Source organism: Tamandua tetradactyla, chromosome X (genome assembly GCF_023851605.1).
Source record: "Tamandua tetradactyla isolate mTamTet1 chromosome X, mTamTet1.pri, whole genome shotgun sequence".
NCBI lineage: Eukaryota > Metazoa > Chordata > Mammalia > Pilosa > Myrmecophagidae > Tamandua > Tamandua tetradactyla.
The window spans coordinates 24,762,077-24,785,094 of NC_135353.1; the positions used below are offsets into that span (position 1 = coordinate 24,762,077).

Sequence of the window (23,018 nt, forward strand, 5' to 3'; positions counted from 1 at the left end):
TAATTCCTTTTTTTTTTCTTTCCATTAATAAAAAAAAATCAATGAATGCAAATCATTAGATCGACAGATTAAGGAAGAAAAAACATCTCAAGAGATGTAGAAAAACTATTTGATATAATTCAACAACAATTACTAATAAAAACTCGCAGCAAGCTTGGAATAGAAGTATTGACTTTTTCCCCATTAGATTAGGCATAAGGCAAGGATCTCTGTTCTCAGCACTGTGATTCACCATCATGCTGGATGTCACAGGCAGTGGTTCAACAAGAAAAAAGAATGAAAAAGCATACAGTTTGTAAAGGAAAGGAAATAAAGCGGACTGTATTCATAGATGACTTCACTGTCTACACCGAAAATCCTAAAAGATGTTACAAAAAGCTAATAGAATCAGGACCTAAGTTTAGCAGTTATACAGGATACAGGATAAATATACTAAAATATATCTTATTATATATGAGCAACGCACAAGAAGTTGGAAAATTTCAAAAGCAGTATCATTTAAAACAGCACAATAGTAAATCTAAGAAAATGTGCAAGAACTAAATGCAGAAATCTACAAAATTCTGATAAAAGCAAATAAAAAATTAAGTAGACATAGAGGTATACCATGAGTGGAAGATTCTGTATTTTTTAGACGTTAATCTTTTCCATTACAAGGAGGGAAAAAAAAGAAACAGTTCCCAACTGGAAAGGATGAAGGAAAACACTATATGCTCCTGGTTGAAATGTTTATCTAGAAAATCCTAAGGAACCTTCAAAACCACAATTATAACTAACAACATAAGTTTAGCAAGGTTGGAGGATACAAGATCATTATATTAAAATAATTGTATCTCTGTATGTTAGCAATAAATGGGAAGACATTGAAATAAAATAAAAATATCATTTACAATGGCATGAAAAATATGAAAATCATGGGAACAAATTTGACAAAAGATGTATAACACCTGTGCATTTACTTTGACTAGAGGTCTCAACCAAGCAGAGGCCCAGGACATTCAGGCATGTAGACAAAACTGCGTTTTAGAGATGTATTTCCCATCTGGCATTCAAGGGTCTGTAAGAATGGTTTGTTATTTGAGGCTCCAGAAAGTCCTACTACTGCTGGAGGCTTTGGAGATAGCACCCCTAGCTTTCAAATTAAGACGAAGTGAGCAGCTCCTTTCCCGATAAGAAAGTCCACAGGTCTTTTTCACCCAGGATAAATATCTGGGGTACCTGGTGGGAAATGGTGATGTTTTGGCTAAAGTAGAAAAGTACCTGCGCTGGTTTGAAACTGTTATGTACCCAAGAAGGACATCTTTCCTTAATCCTGATTCAATATCATAGAATAGGACTCCATTAGATTGTTTCCAGGGAGACTGACACACCCAATAGTGGGTCTGACCGGTTGACTAGATAGAGATAGGAAGTCTGCCCGTTTAGAGTGGGTCTTGATTCGTTTACCGGAGTCCTTTGAAAGGGACAACAGTTTGGAAAGAGTTCAGAGCCAACAAAGAGACATTTGGCGATGCAGAACGAAACCATCCCTGAGGAAGCTGTTTGAAACCAAAAGCCAAAGGATGAGCAGATCCCAGCCACGTGCCCTCCCAGCTGACAGAGGTGTTCTGCATGAATCGGCCTCTCCTGAATCAAGGAATCTTTCCCTGCATGCCTCAGTTTGGACATTATTACAGCCTTAGAACCGTGAACTTGAAACTTAATGAATTCCCATTATAGAAACCAGCCTACTAGGTCCATCGCTGCTTCAGTTGTGTTTCCTGGAATTGATCACTATTATTGAGAACCTTGAAGACGGTCTCAATTAGCTGTGAGATTGGCATTCCTAGCTCTCCTTCCGATTTCTGCACTTTTCTTTCTTTTTTTTTTTTACATGGGCAGGCACCGGGAATCGAACCCGGGTCCTCGGGCATGGCAGGCAAGCAGTCTTACCTGCTGAGCCACCGTGGCCCGCCCCCGATTTCTGCACTTTTGTTTCTGATGTCTGGGGCCCTCTGGTTGATGAAAGTCACACTTAGTAGTCTCATGTTATCGGGATGTTCTGGGTCTGTGTCAGTATCTGGCTGAACAGCCTCAACAATTCTCTGAAGTAAAACGAGGGGGTTCTCTTTTGGCCCCTGCAGTATGTTTTGGATTTTTCTTACCATTTTTTTTGGTTTGGGGCCCGCCTCTGCAGCCCTCTCATTATGAAACTTTTATATTGGTCTAATTTGGCTCAGTCACTGTATTCACTGGGGTTCCAATGTAGCTCAGAAGCTGAGTAGTATTGCTCCTGGAGCCTGAACCGCGCTGTTGGGTTGTAATTCGTGGAAAAGTCCCGCTTTCTACTTTGGCTTTCTCATTTACCAGCCACGTTTTCTTCCGGGGTAGGAAGAATGCTTACAAATGCCTCGATATTATTCACAGTTGTCAAGAGATGGAAACAGCCCATGTGTCCATCAAGACAGAATGGAGAAACAAATGTGGTACGTACATATGATGGAATATTGTGCAGCAGTAAGAAGAAATGAAGTCCTGAAGCATATGAATACATGGATGATCCTTGAGGACGTAGTACTAGGCAAAATAAGCCAGACAGAAATGGATAGATACTGTACGATCTCACTAATACGAATCCTCTGGAAAAGATCAATGCGGAGTGTTAAAATGTAAAATATAGGGGACCTAGAGATAGACAGAAGCTACATAAGGGGGAACCGTTACCTAAAATGTACAGACTAGTAAATGAGTTTGAATTTGAAAGTATGGGAATGGATAGAGGTGACAGTAGTTCATTAGTGGGTTTATGAGTAATCGTGCCCTAGTGAATGAGAATATGATTGGAAGGGGTTGTTGGAGCCATGTACCCTCACTGATTACCACTACAAATATAAGTGAGTTATTGAATGAACTACTCCAAAAGCACAACACTTGACCAGAAAGTCAGTAATAGAATGGTATGTGGGGAAAACTACTTTCTGCATGGTATGATCTATATTTACAGGAATACATCACTAGGCCCACGACAATACTGGGGTAAATAATTGGGGGGGGGTTGGAGACCATAGTTAAGGGGAGTTGGGGATTTTCTGTTTGCTGGGGATGTGTCTATCTGTCATTTTTCCCTTTGGAGCAATGGAAATTGTCTAAAATTCAGGGTGATAATGATTCTATTGCTAAGTGAGGATATTGTGAAACATGGATTGTTTACTTTGAATACAATATATGCTATATGGAAACATTTCAACAAACGCTACAGATTCAAAATAAATAATAAGCAGAAAGATGCAAGTGCTAGAGAAAATGTGGAGATTTTCATACTTATTTAAAAAAGTGCTTCAATGTCTGCCAAGGTGGTTTTATAGGTTGCAAATACTGTGGAATAAACATTTTCGATTTTACTCAGGTTATCACAGTGTGAGGTTATGCTATTTTTGCAGTATAGAGAGAAAAAAAGGGGGTATGCGTGAAAATGAATCCTCTTGGATGCTCCTGTTCATCTAGTCTGGTGGGGACCTGCCTGAGCAGAAATTGCCTTGCCTGGGGTTGGGGGGCGCCTAGGTGGAAATCTATACCCTGTTGGATGTGCGGTAGGGAGCCCATTCCTTCTTTGCTGGGAGAAGAACCTGATGAGGATTCACTTTGGGGCGAGGGCGCCTCACCTTCCTCCTGTTCCCCGGGGAAAGGAGTTGGGGAGCTGAGGAACAGTCTAAATGCCTCCGAGAGAGAAACCTTCACCAGGGAAAGAATCTAGAAACCCCTCTTTCTTTTATGTGGACACATCCAAGAAGTTTTGCCCTGACCTTTCCCTATTTTAAGTCCCTGTTCTTCATCTTCTTTTTGTACCAAAATTTGAGAAGTTTTTTGAAAATTTTTACTTTGACATAATGTCAGAAATGATTGGATATAGGAGATCTCATGCCGTTTTCCTCTCTTTTGCAGTATAATTCGAGTCGTAAAATGGTGTTATCATTTAGAGATCCTTCCATTGGACATTTCCCCCCAGACTCTAATGTATATCGAGGCCATGTAGGTTTGCAGAAAAAAAACCTGAAAAAAAATTCCTTCTTTTCTCTTTCAAAGACTCATCTGTAAACTGACCAGCTATCCAGAATATATTTTAGTGGGCATTTACTTTCAGCACTGCTAAGAGTTCTCGTAGTTACTGGTTACAAGATTTTGGTGCACTTTCAGATGGTCTCAGTCTAGGCAAACGGTTTAACGTAGCAGTTTCTTAACAGCGTGGACACCCTCTTGGAAAAGGGATTGGAAACACACAGGAATCAACACTCAGGATCAGCAGGGCTAGATCCCATGGCCAACTGAAGTAATAGAGCAGTCCATACTGTTAAGCAGACAGTCAGACCGCACTAAGGTGGGACTTGAACCCACAATCCTAGTTATGTCCCGACAAGTCAGGAGAGGTGCGACTTCCCAATTCCTAGTGAGATGGGGACTCTATGAACACCAGATCAAGATGAAAGATTAACTCACCCAAAGACATCCTTTCCTGAAACAATTTCACTGGCGAAATAGAGTTGCGCAAATGGACAACGAAGTCGTGGGAATGAAGTGGTCGAGCCTCTAGATGAAGTAGTCTAGGGGACCACACAAGGCTGGAAGGGTCTGCCACACAGGGCCGTAGAGCTTCGCACTTGGGTCTCTAAACTGCCCAGCCCCTTCACGGTCGCCAAAATCGTGGCCGCCGTAACCGGCCCTTCTGCCCAATGTGCACAAAAACTAACACGTGACGCCACGATTTCGGGGAGAGAATGAGGTTCTCTACGAAGTTGCCAAAGCAAGGAGCCTGGAGGTGGCCCTCAGATCAGTCTCCCCCAGCTGCTAAGCATATGGGTTTTTGTCTCCTAATTTGAGAGTTGGCTTGGGGGCAGGGCAAGGAACAGGGTGAAGAGAGGAAAATATCATGAACAGTTTCTAGGAGAGCATGGGCAGGGCTAAGTCATGCAAAATCCTGCTTCTATATGTGACACATGTTACACATATGGCAGTTAAATCCCTCCTACCGGCATGATTTTAATGATTGTAATGAAGCAAAGGTAACTTTCAGATCAGGGTTGTAATTAGTATTTATGTCCTCCTGCGTGGCTAAGGCTACTTAGAGCTGGTTCTTAAAACAGGAATTTGACTTGCAAGGAGCTTCTTATGAATATACATAAGGAGGTGGGGGTTTTAAGATAAGGGACGTGGAAACGTGTATCACCACAGAGGGGTGAAGAAAACCTGGAAAATGGGTTAGCAGGTGTCACCTTCAATGGATAGTTTTGCAAGTTAGCAGGGCAAGGGTTTCGGTGTTTATGATTTTTTTTCCTGGAGAGGGGTGATGACAGTCATGCTCTCAGGAGGGGTCTCACGTCCCCCAATCTGCCTCGAGGAGGAGATGGAGATCGGGGTGGGGGGTGGGAGGTGGGGGGCAGCTCCTGCTCTCCAATACCACCGAAAGGCACAGTGCGCACGCGCAGTGGCGGGGAGGCCCCTCCCAACCAGCCCATGTTTTCTCGCGGGACCCACAACATCCGGGGACTGGCACTGGCCCAGGAGGATGCTGGAACTTCACGCCTCCCGTCGCTGCTCTTCGCCTGGCCAGGACAGTGTGGACGCACTGTAGGTTTCAGGGCCGGGCTAGGAGCCTGCAACCCTAGCGTCGCTATTCTCGCAGTCTTCTACGGAAAGAGCAGTGTCCAGGCCTCCTCTAGCTGTAGGAGGGCCTGGAGACCCTTTCCGAAGGAGGTGAAGGAGCCTCAGGGTGGTTCCTCATCTGCTGCACTGAGACTCCACGAGCAGACGGAAGGCAGCAGCTGCCACCAAGGCCCCGACAACGAATCAGTTCCTTTAATCTCGACCCAAGAAAGGTGATTCGAAGCAGGATCCCCGGTAGGGAGGGAGGGGTCGGCTGAGGCCGGATTCACCAAGGCACGTGTGCTGCCTCACCCTGGGCACTGGGCTCGCCAGAACCGGTGGGTCTGGGATACGGACTCCCAGAGAGGGGCAGGGCGCACAGCATCGCTCCCCACACAAGAGGGGAGGGGGTGAACTTTGTAGTGGAGACTGAGGAAAGGGGACGTGGTCCCCACGGAAGCCGGGACAGACTGTCTGAGGAAACTTTCTCTTTGAGTTCTCTCAGAGAACACTGAAGATGGGGGTGGACCTCGTCCTTGGCAGCCTCTGGGGCAGCAGTGTGGCGGGGATGGGGGCTGTGCGGGACTCAATCATTTATTTTCAGTGGGTGGCATCATCATTCATGGACGGTGGCACCGTCATTGCACGGTGGCGTTCGGCCTGAGTGCCAGTGGATCTGTCTTCCCAAGCAGGTACCCAGGCACCTGCCTCACTTCTAACCTCCTGAGGCAACCTCAGTCTACCCTATGAGCAGATAGAACCCGGGGGTGTGGCTGATACACACTCGGAGGCTGCCTGCCTGCAGCGTGCCTATGGGCGATACTCGAGTTTCCATGTAGAGGAAGAGTAACCCCGTGGGTTGGCGGGAGTGAGGTGAGTGCGGGAAGGGGTAAGCATCAATAATATCTATCGCTGCAGCTGAAGAAACATTTCCTTAACCCTGGCTTATGGTATCATGACACAACACGTCACTTCAGACTCAGAGACATCAGCCTACGCTTATACAAAACCATGGAAAGTATCCGTATAGCTCTAAAGCTGCTGTGGGCATCAAGGAACCAGACATTCCTTTAAACCCGTTGTGCCCACTGACATTTGGAAGTTGTTCTAAGAAGTACAGAAATAAATAGTTGCATGAACTCACTGCTCCTCTTATACCCAATGAGTGTCAGTTCACATGTTTCTAAACTTCCGGCAGGGTTGATCATGGCCATAGAAAAAATAATTGCTTTCTGCCTGCTAGGGGGCTGAGCTGTGGCTGAGGGCCCAGAGGTGGGGCAGCAGGTGGCAGGTCTGGCGTTCTCCACAGTTTGCTTCACTTTATGCCAATTTCCGCAGTTTGTGAGTATAGACCTTTGTGGGGAAATGGTGGCTTGGTGTGTCTTCTGTTTTTTAGTTACTTCCTTTAGTGCCTCACATTTCCCAACTGTGGACTGTAATGTGTTTCCCCTCCACCACCATTCCAAAACCAAATGTGGCTTTGTGGTAATGAAGATGAGGATTGTTTCTAGGGTACGGTCCATGAGCTGGGAATGCAGGCAGTGCCCTTGGGGGTAGCAGCAGAGGTCCCTGGGTTCAAGAGGCATAAGGCAAAGTTCCAACCAGTGGGTGTGCAACAGGACGAAGAAATTTGGAATATATACAGACTAGAGCGGGAAAAGCTGGACCCAAATCCTCACAAAGAAACAGAACCTGCAGGAGAAAGAGGTGAGGAGCTTCCTTAGAATGATCAGCTCCTTGGCGCGGTGGTAGTATTTGGTTCAGCTTGAATGTCGTGGGTGTTTTGTGTGTGCTCAGCCATGTTGTCAATTATGACATCTCCAAGGTGGGAGTACAGGGGTCCAGCAACAGGAGATTGGTGAGGATCCCAAAATACCCAAGCCACACAACTTAACACCATATAACCTGCTCCTTAGTATATTGGAGAAGATAAGCCCTATCAGGAAGTTTTGCAGACACCCTGTCCTTAAAAGTGAGATGAAGAATTGGGATCAGAAATACCCCAAGAGATAGAATAGGAATAGAGGGGTGCCCCTGGAAACAAAGCAATAAAAGGAAAAGTGTCCCGCATTTCCTACTTTCCACTGTAGGCATCAGTTCTTCATTTTCAAACACCTCTAAATCTTGCCCAAATCACAGAACGTTTCAGGTCATGATAGGTACAAATATTGTATTTGCATTAATTAGTTACTTTCGGGAGAAAAAGGGAAAGAGCCAACGGGGGATTCATTTCTATGGGTTGATAGATATTTGGTTCTTATGTCCAATGAGATGGACACTTCTGGGCACTACACACACACGTGTGAAGATGTACCACCTTTACTGAAAGTGTCTGGATGTTCTCTGTTGTAGAAATCAGTTCAAGATGTTCATGAACAAAAAAGAGAGGAATTTCCTCAAGCTCTTTTGCATCTCCTGCAGGGCTTTCTGAACTGATCCTGGCCCTTTCTGAACAGAGGAGCACCAACCAGTTAAAGATGGAATGGCATTGCACCTTGCCTGAGTCCCAGGTGAGCAATACTTTCCAGTTCATTCCCTTATCAGCATTTGAAATTGCCTGTGCTCAGCAGGTGCTCTCAGGCAAGTTCGTTGTTACTTCCACATGGTCTCTCCTGGACAGCTAGGATTGTCATCACGAGAATGAAGATCTCCCAGGCTGCTTACGCATCCCTTTGGATCCTTCTTTTCTGCTTTCTCTTTGTCTTGGAAATCCTTGACATACTTCCTTCAGTTTTCTGGCCTTTCACATACTAGAGACAGGTGACGGGACTGTTATGGGAGAGGGAGGTCCTGCACTAAAGTCCATTCTCTTCTTTAGAAATCGTTGACATTTGAAGATGTGGCCATATATTTTACCCGGGAAGAGTGGAAGATACTGAACCCCGCTCAGAAGGTTCTCTACATTGGTGTCATGCGAGAAGTCCATGAGACCATCGCCTCTCTAGGTAACCATGCCCCTTTCCCTTTGAGGTCATCTTTGTTTACTTCTTAGAATTGTAACGTTCAGCATAGAAATCCTGTATGTATCAGGTCGTCTCCCCTTCTATGTTTTATAAAAGTTGTATAAAATTGGATTTAATTCTTTAAGGCTTTGAAGAATTTGCCAAGGACACCATGTGAGCATGGGGATTTCTTTTCCAGGACCTTGTCAATTGTAAATTAAATTTCTTTAATATGTACGCTGATGTTGAGGTTATCTATTTCATACTAGTGGAATTCTCGTAGTTGGGAATTTCTGAGGAATTGGCCCATTTCGTCTAACTTATCAAACATGTGAGGATAAATCTGTTTGTAGTAATCCCTTATTATTCTTTTCTTAATAGAAATTGTAGTGATATCTTCCATTTTTTTCATGTTACTTTTGATTTGTACCCTCTCTATTTTTTTATTTTGGTTCAAAGTTTATTGATTTTATTGATTTTGTTCTGCCAAAAGAAAGTCTTTGGTTTCATTCATTTCCTCTCGTTTTTGACTTATATTGTGATCTCTCCTTACTTCTGTTACCGTTAGGTTTTTTGCTTGCTTGTTCTAGTTTATTGTTGTAAGAACGTAGTTCAGTGGGGCCTCCCTCCTTTCTAATGTGGACATTTAAGACAGTACGTTTCTTTCTAAGCATGGCTCTAGGTACTTTCTCCATATTTTCGTATATTATACTTTTGTTTTCTTTCTCTTCTCTGTATGTTTTAATGTCATTGTGATGTCCTGTTTGAATTACAGATTACCTGGAAGTGTATTTCTCCCTTTTCGAATTTATAGCGACGTTTGCCCTCGCTTTTCTGTTATAGATTTCCAGTTTTATTCCATTTGGCCAGGATAACTATGCTCACCCAAGTGATGTCGTTCTTGGATTCGTGTATGATGTAAATTTACAGTTGCAGACACCCTGTTTTAGCAGAGCATGCAAGTTCCTTCCCACGACCTTGGGCCATGGTGCAGAGGACAGTTTAATTGTTTCAGTGCCTCTGTGGTGTTAATATTGACCTTCTTGTTTTCACTGTTTCTACTGCTGTTCCCTCTGGTCCTTGTACGTTCTGTGTAAGGTTGGGGGTCGAAGATTTTTTCCCCCGTCCCGGCACCTGGATGCCTCTCAGTGGATAAGGCGAGACCTACACCTGAAGGGGAAAAAAAAGTCTTCCTGGGTTGAGCCACAGCTTGTGGCTGGGCCTCTTGTTAGAGCCTTTGCCATGACTTTGTCCCCTGTGCTGGGTTGGGAATCTCAGGCCTCAAGGTCTCTGGGATCCATTCACTAGTTCTGAGAGTTTACAGGACAATCTCCTACATTGGGTGTCTCAGACCCAGTGTAGAAGGAGAGTACATCTGACCTTTTCTGTGGGCTGGCCTCCAGGTTGGCCTGCTGGTCCAAAGGTTTCAGGCTTGGTTGATGTTTTCACAATGATTCCCTTTTGTTCCGGGCAAGCAAAATCATACTGCGGTGGTGTTCTCAGGCATTGCTAAGTATCAGAAAACACTGGATCTGGAGTGTCTTCTTCATGTTAGTTGGTGCTACGTTACTCTTGCCGTGCTGGGTTTCCAAACCAGTTGACCCTCCTTTACCAGTTTTAAGATTTCTCCTCTTGTTGTGGTTTGACTTCTTTACAGCGTTTCCGGTAGTGCTTATCAGGGATGTGCTGAGAGAATTGGGTCTGTGCCATCTTGTCTGGATGGGATTAGATATCAGTCTTTCCTATAAATTATGACATTAGTCTCGCTATTCTCACAATTCCTGTGGTTTTCTTGTACTGGAACAGGCATGGCTGATTCTTCTGTTTATTCCAACAGGGTTAAAACTCAGAAGTGACACCGGGAATGATGTGCCAGTATTAGAATTACAAGCACCACATGACAAAGTAGTATCTGTGCAGGCCAGAGTAAATGCTCCCCGAAAAAGAAGAGTCAAAGGAGTACGCACGGAGTGTTGTAAAACCCCATCAAGATTTGCCAAGGGACAAAAGAATGAATGAGTTTATAAATGAGAGCTTCAGAATCTTATGGCCATCACAAGAGCAGTTTTATGGGAGAGAAATGTTTTAAATACCTAGGAATGTAGGGAAAACTTCAGAATTAGGTCTGCCCTCATTAAGCACCAGCGTATTCACACTGAAGAGAAAACCCACGCATATCACTAATATGATAAACAATACAGATGTTTTTGGTGTGGGAAAAGTTCCACTCTTAGCGTAAACCGTCTATAAATTCATGAATCTATAAATTCATCATAGAAATTCACCCAGGAGAGACATCCTTTCAAAGTCAGAAATGTGGTAAAAGTTTCCTACATTGGGTGTCTCAGACCCAGTGTAGAAGGAGAGTACATCTGACCGTTTCTGTGGGCTGGCCTCCAGGTTGGCCTGCTGGTCCAAAGGTTTCAGGCTTGGTTGATGTTTTCAGAACGATTCCCTTTTGTTCCGGGCAAGCAAAATCATACTGGGGTGGTGTTCTCGGGCATTGCTAAGTATCAGAAAACACTGGATCTGGGGTGTCTTCTTCATGTTAGTTGGTGCCACATTACTCTTGCCGTGCTGGGGTTCCAAACCAGTTGACCCTCCTTTACCAGCTTTAAGATTTTAAAAGATTTCTCCTCTGGTTGTAGTTTGACTTCTTTACAGTATTTCCGGTAGTGCTTCTCAGGGATGTGCTGAGAGAATCGGGTCTGTGCCATCTTGTCTGGATGGGATTAGATATCAGTCTTTCCTATAAATTATTGATCCCCTGTCTAGATATCCTGTCCATTGATGAGAGTGGTGAATTGAAGTCTCCAGCTATTATGGTATATGTGTCTATTTCCCTTTTCAGTTTGCACTGTATTCCTCACGTATTTTCGGGCATTCTGGTTCGGTGCATAAATATTTATGATTGTTATGTCTTCTTGATTAATTGTTCCTTTTATTAGTAGATAGTGTCCTTCTTTGTCTCTTTTGACTGTTTTACGTTTGAAGTCTATTTTTTTGGATATTAGTATAGCTACTCCTCCTCTTTTCTGGTTGCTATTTGCATGAAATATCTTTTCCCAACCTTTCACTTTCAACCTATGTTTATCTTTGGGTCTAAGATGTGTTTCCTGTAGACAGCATATCGAAGGATCCTGTTTTTTAATCCATTCTGCCAGTCTATGTCTTTTTTTGGGGAATTCAGTCCATTAACATTTGGTGTTATTATTGTTTGGATAATGTTTTCCTCTACAATTTTGCCTTTTGTGTTATATATATCACATCTGTTTTTCCTTCTTTCTACACTCTTCTCCATACCTCTCTCTTCTGTCCTTTCGTATCTGACTCTAGTGCTCCCTTTAGTATTTCTTGCAGAGCTGGTCTCTTGGTCTCAAATTCTCTAAGTGAATTTTTGTTTGAGAATGTTTTAATTTCTCCCTCATTTTTGAAGGACAATTTTGCTGGATATAGGAGTCTTGGTTGGCAGTTTTTCTCTTTTAGTAATTTAAATATATCATCCCACTGTCTTCTAGCTTCCATGGTTTCTGCTGAGAAATCTACACATTGTCTTATTGGGTTTCCCTTGTATGTGATGGATTGTTTTTCTCTTGCTTCTTTCAAGATCCTCTCTTTCTCTTTGACCTCTGACATTCTAACTAGTAAGTGTCTTGGAGAATGCCTATTTGGATCTAATCTCTTTGGGGTGCGCTGCACTTCTTGGATCTGTAATTTTAGGTCTTTCATAAGAGTTGGGAAATTTTCAGTGATAATTTCTTCCATTAGTTTTTCTCCTCCTTTTCCCTTCTCTTCTCCTTCTGGGACACCCACAAAACGTATATTTGTCTGGTTCATATTGTCCTTCAGTTCCCTGATCCCCTGTTCAAATTTTTCCATTCTTTTCCCTATAGTTTCTGTTTCTTTTTGGAATTCAGATGTTCCATTCTCCAATTCACTAATTCTAGCTTCTGTCTCTTTAAATCTGCCATTGTAGGTATCCATTGTTTTTTCCATCTTTTCTACTTTGTCCTTCACTCCCATAAGTTCTGTGATTTGTTTTTTCAGTTTTTCTATTTCTTCTTTTTGTTCAGCCCATGTCTTCTTCATGTCCTCCCTCAATTTATTGATTTCGTATTTGAAGAGGTTTTCCATTTCTGTTCGTATATTCAGCATTAGTTGTTTCAGCTCCTGTATCTCATTTGAACTATTGGTTTGTTCCTTTGGGCCATATTTTCAATTTTCTGAGCGTGATCCGTTATCTTCTGCTGGCGTCTGGGCATTTAATCAGATTTCCTTGGGTGTGAGACCCAGCAGGTTGAAAGATTTTTCTGAGAAATCTCTGGGCTCTGTTTTTCTTTTCCTTCCCAGTAGGTGGCACTCGTGGCGCTCATCTGCCTGCGGGTCCCACCAGTGAAAGATGCTGTGGCTCCTTTAACTTTGGAAAACACTCGCTGTGGGGAGGTGGGGGTTGCCAGCTGAAGCAGCTTGGGGAAGTGCCAATCTGAATCTTCCAGCCGGCCTGGGGATCTGCGCTCGGGGAGGGTCGCCGGCCTCCGCGGCTTTGGGGAACGCCTGTCCAAATTTCCCAGCCTTCCCGGGGTGCCAAGCATGGTGGGGGAGCGCCGGCCTCCGCGGCTTGTGGGAGCACCTGTCCAAATTTCCCAGCTGGCCCGGGGCGCCAAGCGTGGTGGGCAGGCGCCAGCCGCCACTGCTTGGGGATGTGCCTATCCACCGTTCCTAGCCGGACCAGGAAGCCACGTGTTTGGAAGGGACCCCAGTCGCTGTTCTCCGTGGCTTGGGGATCTCCGATTCAATTTTCCCAGCTGGTCCTGGGGGGGCCTCGCGTCGGGGGGGCGCCAGCCACCGCAGCTTGAGGGGACCACCTGTCCAATTCTCCCAGCCGGCCCAGGAAGGAGGGATGGAGGGACTCCGGCCGACTGCCACCCCGGCCTGGGGAAGCCCGCGCCCCTCGGCGATCTCACTGGAGCGGGTTCTCCCAGCCAGTCAGCCATTCCAGGATGGGGTACACTGTCTTCTTTGTCTCTGTCATGGCTCTGGGAGCTGTTCTGTATCGTTTCTACTTCCCTAATAGCTGTTCTGGAGGAGGAACTAAGACCCGCGCGTCTTACTAAGCCACCATCTTCTCCGGAAGTCCCAACACTACAGATTTTTGAGTGTTGATCTTGCAACCTGCCACTTTGCTATACTCATTTATTAGCACTCATAGTTTTGCTGTGGAGTTTTCGAGGTTTTCCACATGTAGTATCATATCATTTGCAACCCATGAGAGTTTTACTTCTTCCTTTCCAATTTTGATGCCTTGCATTTATTTTTCTTGTCTAATTGCTCTGGCTAGAACTTCCAACACAATGTTGAATAACAGTTGTGACAGTGGATATCCTTGTGTTGTTCCTGACCTTAGGGGGAAAGCTTGCAGTCTTTCCCCATTGAGGATGATGCTAGCTGTGGGTTTTTCATATATTCCCTTTATCATGTTGAGGAACTTCCCTTCTATTCCTATTCCTTTGAAGTGTTTTCACCAAGAAAGGATGTTGAATTTTGTCAAATGCCTTTTCTGCATCAATTGAGATTATCCTATGGTTTTTCTACTTTCTTTTGTTGATATGGCATATTACATTAATTGATTTTCTTATGTTGAACCATCCTTGCATACCTGGGATGAATCCATCTTGGTTATGGTGTATAATTCTTCTAAAGTGTTGTGGATTCGATTTGTAAGAATTTTGTTGAGGATTTTTGCATCTGTATTCATTAGAGAGTTTGGTCTGTAATCTTCTTTTCTTGTAGTATCTTTGTCTTGCTTTGGAATGAGGGTGATGTTCACTTCATAGAATGAGTTAGGTAGCCTTCCCTCCTCTTCCATTTTTTTGAAGAGTTTGGGCAAGATTGGTACTAATTATTTCTTGAATGCTTGATGTAATTCACATGTGAAGCCATCTGGTCCTGGATTTTTCGTTTTGGGAACTTCTTAATGACTGATTCAATTTCTTTACTTGTGATTGGTTTGTTGAGGTCGTCTATTTCTTCTCAAGTCAATGTTGGTTGTTCATGCCTTTCTAGAAAGTTGTCCATTTCATCTGCTTTGTCTAGTTTATTAGCATAAAGTTGTTCATAGTATTCTCTCATTCCCTCCTTTATTTCTTTGGGGTCAGTGGTTATGTCTCCTCTTCCATTTCTGATTTTATTTATTTGCATCCTCTCTCTTCTTTTTGTCACTCTTGCTAAGGATCCATTGATTTTATTGATTTTCTCAAAGAGCCAACTTCTGGTTTTGTTGATTTTCTCTATTGTTTTCATGTTCTCAATTTCATTTATTTCTGCTCTAATCTTCGTTATTCCTTTCCTTTTGCTTACTTTGGGGTTAGTTTGCTGTTGTTTCTCTAGTTCTTCGAAATGAAGACTTGATTCCTCGATTTTTACTCTTTCTTCTTGTTTGATATAGGCATTCAAGGCAGTAAATTTCTCTCTTAGCACTACCTCTGCTGCATCCCAAATATTTTGATATGTTGTATTTTCATTTTCATTTGCCTCGAGATATTTACTGATTTCTCCTGTAATTTCTTCCTTGACCCACTGGTTGTTTAAGAGGTATTGTTGACCCTCCATATATTTGTGAATTTTCTGGCCCTCTGCCTGTTATTAATTTCCAACTTCATTCCTTTATGATCTGAGAAAGTGTTTTATATGATTTCAAACTTTTTAAATTAATGGAGACTTACTTTTTGACCCAGCATATGGTTTATCCTTGAGAATGATCCACGAGCACTTAAGAAAAATGTGCATCCTGCTGTTGTGAAGGGTAACAGTCTATCAATAACTGTTAAGTCTAGTTCATTTGCTGTGTTATTCAAATTCTCTGTTTCTTTATTGATCCTCTGTCTAGATGTTCTGTCCATTGATGAAAGTGGGGAATTGATGTCTCCAACTATTATGGTAGATGTGTCTATTTCTCTTTTCAGTGTTTCCCTCATATATTTTGGAGCACTATGGCTTGGTGCATAAGTATTTCTGATTGTTATGTGTTCTTGCTGAATTGTTCCCTTTATTAATACTTTGTGCCCTTCTTTGTCTTTTTAAATTGTTTTACATTTGAAGTCTAATTTGTTGGATATTAGTATAACTGCTCCTGCTGTTTTCTGATTATTGTTTGCATGAAATATATTTTCACAATCTTTCTCTTTCAACCTATATTTGTCCTTGGGTCTAAAATGCATCTCCTGTAGACAGCGTAGAGATGGGTCCTGTTTTTTAATCCATTCTGCCAGTCTGTGTCTTTTGATTCGGAGTTTAATCCATTAACATTTAGTATTATTACTATAAAGGCAGTACTTTCTTCTACTATTTTGCCTTTGGATTTTATATGTCATATCTAATTTTTCTCTTTTTACCTTTACTGATAATTTTCATTTCTACACTCTTCTCCACATATCTCTCTCCTCTCTTTTCCTATCTACCTCTAGTGCCCCCTTTAGTATTTCTTGCAGAGATGATCTCTTGGTCACAAATTCTCTCAATGACTTTTTATCTGAAAATATTTTAATTTCCCCCTCATTTTTAAAGAACAATTTTGCTGGATATAGAATTCTTGGTTGGCAGTTTTTCTCTTTTAGAATCTTAAATATACCAACAACTGTCTTCTCATCTCCATGGTTTCTGTTGAGAAAACTATGCATAGTCTTATTGGGCTTCCCTTCTATGTGATGGATTGCTTTTCTCTTGCTGCTTTCAAAATTCTCTCTTTCTCTTTGACATCTGACATTCTGACTAGTAAGTGTCTTGGAGTATGTCTATTTGGATATGTTCTTTTTGGGGTTCACTGCACTTCTTGGATCTTTAATTTTAAGTCTTTCATAAGAGTTGGGAAATTTTCAGTGATAATTTCCTCCATTATTCTTTCTCCTCCTTTTCCCTTCTCTTCTCCTTCTAGGACACCCACAACACATATATTCTTGCACTTCATGCCTTTTTTGTTTTTCAGGATCCAGTCCTTTTCAAATATTTTGTGCTGTCTGATCCTTAAAAAATCTGTTTGTTAATTTTTTTCCCATCAGCCCTGCCCCCTCTGCGCTGGGGCAAAAGCTAGTACCTTTAGCTCATATTTTTCATATGAGTCCCTGCTTATATTTTTCCGTTCTTTTCCCTATATTTTATTTTGCTTGTTATATTTCGGACATCCCATCCTCCAATTCACGGATCCTTTCTTCTACCTCTAGAAATCTAACATTGTAGGTTTCCATTGTTTTTTCATCTCTTCTACCTGTGCCTTTCATTCCCACGAGTTCTGTGATTTGTTTTTTCAGACTTTGGATTTCTTCTTTTTGTTTGCCCATTGCCTTCTTTATATCCTCCCTCAATTCTTAGATTTGATTTTTGATGATATTTTCCACATCTGTTCAAACATCTGAATTAGTTTTTTCAACTACTGTATCTCATTTGAATTTTTTGCTTGTTCCCTTGACCAGGTCATATCTTCAATTTTCCTAGTATGACTTGTTATTTTTTGGTGGCATCTAGACATTTAATTTCCTTAATTAGTTTATTCTGGAGATTGTTTTCACTCTTTTCCCAAGGATTTTCTTGGTGAATGACTTTGTTCTCTATCTTTTCTTTGACATTCATTTCAGCTTATTCTAGACCTCTAGCATAGGTTTTTTTTAATGGACCAGAATTTTTCCGTTTTTGTTTTCTTGTTTCTTGCCCTGCCTGTATGGAACCTTTTTTTTTTTTTCTTAGGAGGGTCTACTTAGATATTATAGCCCCCAGTCAGATTTAACCAGACCAGACTGGCCTCCTCTCAGGAGGAAAGCATCACCTGCATCAGTTTTCCCTGAGGGTGAGACCCAGCAAGTCGACAGACTTTCTTATGAAGCCTCTAGACTGTGTGTTTTTCCTGTCCTGCCCAGTATGTGGTGCTTGTCTACCTGTGGGTCCCACCAGCATAAAGTGATGTGGTACCTTTCACTTCAGCAGACACTTCCTGCCAGTAGGTGTGGTTGAGACAGAGGAGAGGTTGTAAGCTTTAATTGCTTCAGTTTTCCAGTCCCTTGGGTCTGAATTTCTTGAGGGAGGGATCCATCTGAGCTGGGCCTTACCCCTCTCCTGGGGAAGACACAGCTTCCAGGGAATTAACTCCTTTCACATGACCAGCCTCTTTGTCTCTCAGACAAGCTTAATTCTGCCCTTGCCTGGGGCAGTTGGAGCCTGAGAAGCCTTGGAGCCTATCGAATGTTCAGTTGAGCAGTAGAAACAAAGCAAAACAAATCCTTTTCAGAGTAGGATCCCCATTCCTCTGCTTGCTAATCAAGAACTTAAGTTAGTATGTTGCTCCATGCATCTCCAGGTCCCATGTGCCCCTCTTTTTTTTTTTAGGTTCCACTCCTTTTCAAATATTTTGTGCTGTCTGATCCTAAAAAAATCTGTTTGTTAGTTTTTTTCCCATCAGCCCTGCCCCCTCTGCGCTGGGGCAAAAACTAGTACCTTTAGCTCTTATTTGAGGTTTATCTGAGCTGGAGGCATATTTTCAGTAGTCAGAATTTGTTAATTCCACAATTGAAGCTTGGTTGAGCTCAGCCCCTGCTGCTAGTGAAGTCCCTTTCCTTTCCCCTCTGGGAACCAGCCGGGGGGGGGGGGTGCCAGCCTCTGCACTTTAGGTGGGATCTCAGCTGGTCCACCTTGTCCAGACTGGTGTACGCTGCATGTCTGCTCACTGATGTGGCCCCAGCAGTTGATATATACCGTTCTTGGCTACTTACTAGCTCCTCTGGAGGACGAACTATATTCCATACCTCACTAAGCCACCATCTTGGAAGCTCATTCTGGGTCCTGTTTTTTATTCCATTCTGCCAGTCTATGTCTTTTTTGCGTGTGTGTGTGTGCCTGGGCTGGGAAACAAACAGTCTTTGTCTTTTGATTGGGGAGTTTTATCAATTAACATTTAATGTTGTTACTGTAAAGGCAGTATTTTCTTTTTAGTCTTTTGGATTTTATATGTCACCTCTCTTTCTTTCTCTCTCTCTTTCTCCCTCCCTCCCCCCCCTTACTGATAGTCTTCATTTCTGCACTCCTCTCCAATCCTCTTTCCCCTATCTACCTGTAGTACTCTCTTTAGTATTTCTTGTAGAGCAGGTCTCTTGTTCACAAATTCTCTCAGTGCCTGTTTGTCTGAAAATATTTTTAACTCTCCCTCATCTTTGTAGGACAGCTTTTCCAGGTATAGAATTCTCGGTTGGGAGTTTTTCTCCTTCAGTATCTGAAATATATCATAACACTGTCTTCTTTCCTCCATGGTTTCTGCTAAGAAATCCATACATGGTCTTATTGACCTTCCTTTGTATATGATGGATCGCTTTTCTCTTGCTGCTTTCAAAATTCTCTCTTTCTGACATTTGACATTCTGATTGGTAAGTCTTGGAATATGTCTATTCAGATCTATTATGTTTGGGGTTCACTGCACTTCTTGGATTTGTAATTTTAGGTCTTTCATAAGAGATAGGAAATATTAATGATTATTTCTTCCATTATTCTTTCTGCTCCTTTTCCCTTCTCTTCTCCTTTTGGGACATCAATACCATGTATATTCGTGTGCTTCATGTTTCCATTCAATTCCCTGAAACCCTGCTCTATTTTTTCATTATTTTCCCTATCAATTTTTCTCTCTGTAGGATTTCTAATGCCCTGTCCTCTAGTTCACTAATTCTATCTTCTGCCACATCAAATCTGTTGTAATTCTCCATTGTTTTTTCATCTCTTCTGTTATGCCTTTCATTCCAATAATTTGTTTTTCTCAAAATTTCAAGTTCTTCTTTTTGGTCACCCAATGTCTTCTTTATATTCTTCATTTTTTTTGCCATAGCTTCCCTCAACTTATTGATTTGATTTTAGCATGTCTGCTTGAGCATCTTTAATTGTTTCAACTCCTGTATCACATTGGAAGTGTTGGTTTATTCCTTTGACTGGGCCATATCTTCTTTTTTCCTAGTGTGACATAATTTTTTGTTGATGACTAGGCATCTAATTTCCTTTATTAGTTTATTCTGGATGTCATTTTCACTCTTTTACCTAGGTTTTTCTACTTGGCTGGCTTTGGTCTCTATCTGTTCTCGGACATTCAGTTCAACTTGTTCTAGATCTCTAGCATAGCTTCTGTTTAACTGATCAGAATTTTTCACCTCTTGTTTTTTCTTATTCTTTCCCTGCCTAAAAGCAATCTTCTTTTTGAGCAGGGTCTCCCCAGATATGATGGACTCCAATCAGATTTCCCCACACCAGAGAGGCCCAGGTCTCATGACGAGGTTATATTCAGTATCAGTATTTCTCTGACAATTAGACCCAGCAGGTTGTCAGTCTTTCCTTTGGGGCCTCTAGACTCTGTGGTTTTCCTATCCTGTCTTACAGGTGTCACTTGTAAGCCCTCAGCTTCCCACTGGCTTAAAGTGGTGCAATGCCTTGGTTCCCAACAGACCCTCTCCCTGCCAGGGTTGTGGTTGAGACAGAGGCTGAGGTTGAAGGCAGGCTTAAGCTGTTTCTGTTTTCCAGTCCCTGGGATCTGAATTCTCTGAATGAGGGCCACCACTTGAACTTGGCCCTGCCCCTCTTTTCTTGGGGGATGATACGCCCTTTGGGAAATTATCTTCTTCACTTGACTCTTACTTTGCTTCTCAGACCTATCTTAACTCTATTCTTGCCTGATTCAGTGCTGACAATTGAAAATGCCTGAGGCTTTCTCTAGAGAGCTATTTATAATAGTTTTTAAAAAAAAAGAAAAAAAATTCCCAGTGCCTGCCCATGCAAAGGAAAAAAGAAGAAGAAATCCATTTTCAGAGCCAGTCCCCAGCCCCCAAGGTTCGTGAGTCAAGAGCGGAAGTTGGTACTGCCTCTTTGTGCCCCTTTTCTTGGGAAACAGCCCTTTTCCAGTATTCTGAGCCCAGCCAACTCCAGAAGACTCCGTTTTTTGTTTGTCTTTGTTTTCCTGTCAGCCCCACCTCCTCCTTGCTGGGAAAGATCTTCTTTTCTGCTTGTTCTGTGTTTATCTGTGTTTGGAGCTTGTATTCAACAGTCCAGATTTGTTCATTAAAATGGTAATTGAAGCTTGGTTGAGCTACCTTGTCTTGCTCCTGATAGCAGTGTCTCCAACAGAGCCTCCTGTGCCAGTGGTGGAGGTGCATCAGCCTCTGCAGTTTGGGGTTTTACTTACAGTTCTGTGCTGTGATCTCAGCCCTTCCACCCATTCCAGGCTGGTGTACAATGTGTGTTCAGTCACGGATGTCCCCCAAACAGTTGTTCCAGACATTTTCTTGCTATTTACTACCTGCTCTAGAGGACTGACTAAATTCCACACCTCCCTACCTCCCTACACTTCCATCTTGGCCTGTCTCCTGATTGTATATTAAAGCTTGTAATATATGACCTACCAGCAGATATTAAGGTTGTTTGATATATATGTACACACACACACTCACATATTGTGTGTGTGAGTGTATGTGTGTGTGTCTATCAAAAATTGAACTAAAGTGAAAATACCTTTTGAATTTGGGAAACATCTTCTATTAATAAACACATGAATTTATTCATTTATAATGAATAAATATCTAGTGATGAATTAAAAACCTAACATTACTCCTTTTCTTTGGGTAAAGTCATCGTGTAAAGAAATATGTTACTGGATGGAATCATGTGAACAGTCGTTTGTGAAAATTTTTCGCCACAGTTAGAAGCTTGTCAGTGTAAAAGGAGCCAATGGAGATAATCAAAACATTTTAATAGAGGAAATTTTCAAGGAAGCTGTTGTAAAATAAGAGGCTACAGTTTGGGAAAATACTGAAATAGTCTTTAAAAAGAGGATAAACATAGATGTCAGAAGTCAAAGTCTGAGATCATATGATATTTGGTTATAATATTAAAATAGCATTATCATTGTCTTCCTTGTCTAAAGGAACTATATGCATTCTAGAAATAGAATCTTGAAAATATTGTGGGATGAAAACTTAATAAATCTGGTAATGGAAATATCAGAAATGAAGAAAAATGTATTAGAGTTTACAGTGCTTCCTAGCAGAAGGCCTACAAAAGGTGATTAATAAAAAATAAATTTGACTAGTGGAAATAGCTGATTAGGGGAAGGAGTTGAGCTGAATGCTATGCAACCTGGGAAGAATATCTTTTCTGTAATGGACAGGTTCCAAGAAAGGCATAAACTCAAAAAAGTGTTTGAATTTTAGCCAGACACTTCTAGATACTAGAGGATGCAATAATATTAAAATGTCTACAGTTATAAATAGAAGTATATACTCCTATATATATGGAATATATCATGCTTATTTTTGAAAATGTGTAGTTCAAAATTAGTGTACCACAGTTGGAACGTTTCCAGTTGCCATAGTTTTTTTTTAATTGGTAAGGTTTCACTAGGAAATTGTATGCAAATTGTCAAAGTTGATAGCTTTTGGTGATGAAATATATGAGAGATGAAAATGTATAGCAAACTATAGAGCAAAAAAATACTGTGTACAAAGTATCAGAATATCCTTTTAACTTAAAATTTTTCATCCTATGCTGCTATTCCAAATAGAATACCATAAGCTAATTTCCAACCCATCTACCATCATACCATCATAATAATGGCATTTCTTTGCACAGTGAAGATAATATGGCATAGATTTTTTAAATGGAGCTATAATAAAAGTCATCTCCTGTGTGTGGGTGGAAATAAGTTTAATCACAGAAGTACCATCTTAGTTAACCTCAAATTACTTCTCTCTTCCTTGTATTAGTTATCTATTTCTGCATAACAAATTACCCCCACAATTTGGCAGCTTAAAGCAAAGCATTTATTATCTCCCAGTGTCAGAGATTGAGGAACTCAGGAGTAGTTTTACTTGGTATTTCTGCTTTGGAGTCTCCCATGTGCTGCCAGAATGTTAGCAGGGGCTTTAGTCATCTAAAGGCTTTACTCAGGCTGGAGGATCTGCTTTCAAGATGGCTCAGCCCTCGCCTGTTGGCAGGCCTCAGTTCCTTGCTACATGGGCCTTTCCACAGGCTGCTTGAGTATGCTCACATGTTAACTGGCCTCCTCCAGAGTGAGTGATCCAGGAAGAGGCCACATTGCCTTTTATGATTAGTCATACACCATCAGTTTTGCCGTTGAAACTCCCTGTAAAGGGAGAAAAATTAAACTCTACCTCTGGAAGAGAGGCATTTGGAGGCATATTTAAAATCATCATGTGCTCTATGCTTCCATGTCCCTACTAGCCTTTACATATTATTTCTTCATTTAATAATGTCTTCCTTAGGTCACATAGACTGTACCTATGATGAATCTTTTGGCTATAGCCTCAAGATGAGTTTAACATCCAGCGCAACACATTATCATCACTTGAAAACTGAATTCTGAGGGAAAGACATAAGACGTGATTGAGTTTCAGGAAACGGACTCAGGTTTTCACCTGTAGGACCCTTTTT

General features: G+C 41.8%; 1 protein-coding gene across 3 annotated transcripts in view; it reads left to right on the plus strand.

Moving 5' to 3' along the window:
* The window catches only part of LOC143670162 (zinc finger protein 449-like), a 94,225-nt gene that overhangs the window by 65,683 nt on the left and 5,524 nt on the right, over positions 1 to 23,018 (plus strand). The window contains exons 1-3 of one of the 3 annotated variants that reach the window (XM_077144807.1): positions 5,512 to 5,849; positions 8,038 to 8,126; positions 8,435 to 8,561. The exons of 1 other annotated variant lie outside the window; for it this stretch is intronic. In XM_077144807.1, coding sequence (XP_077000922.1) covers positions 8,094 to 8,126; positions 8,435 to 8,561 — 160 coding nt within the window. In that variant the 5' untranslated portion in view covers positions 5,512 to 5,849; positions 8,038 to 8,093. Of the gene's footprint in view, positions 1 to 5,511; positions 5,850 to 8,037; positions 8,127 to 8,434; positions 8,562 to 23,018 lie in introns of those variants that run through there. One more of the 3 variants, XM_077144808.1, reaches the window with a different exon arrangement.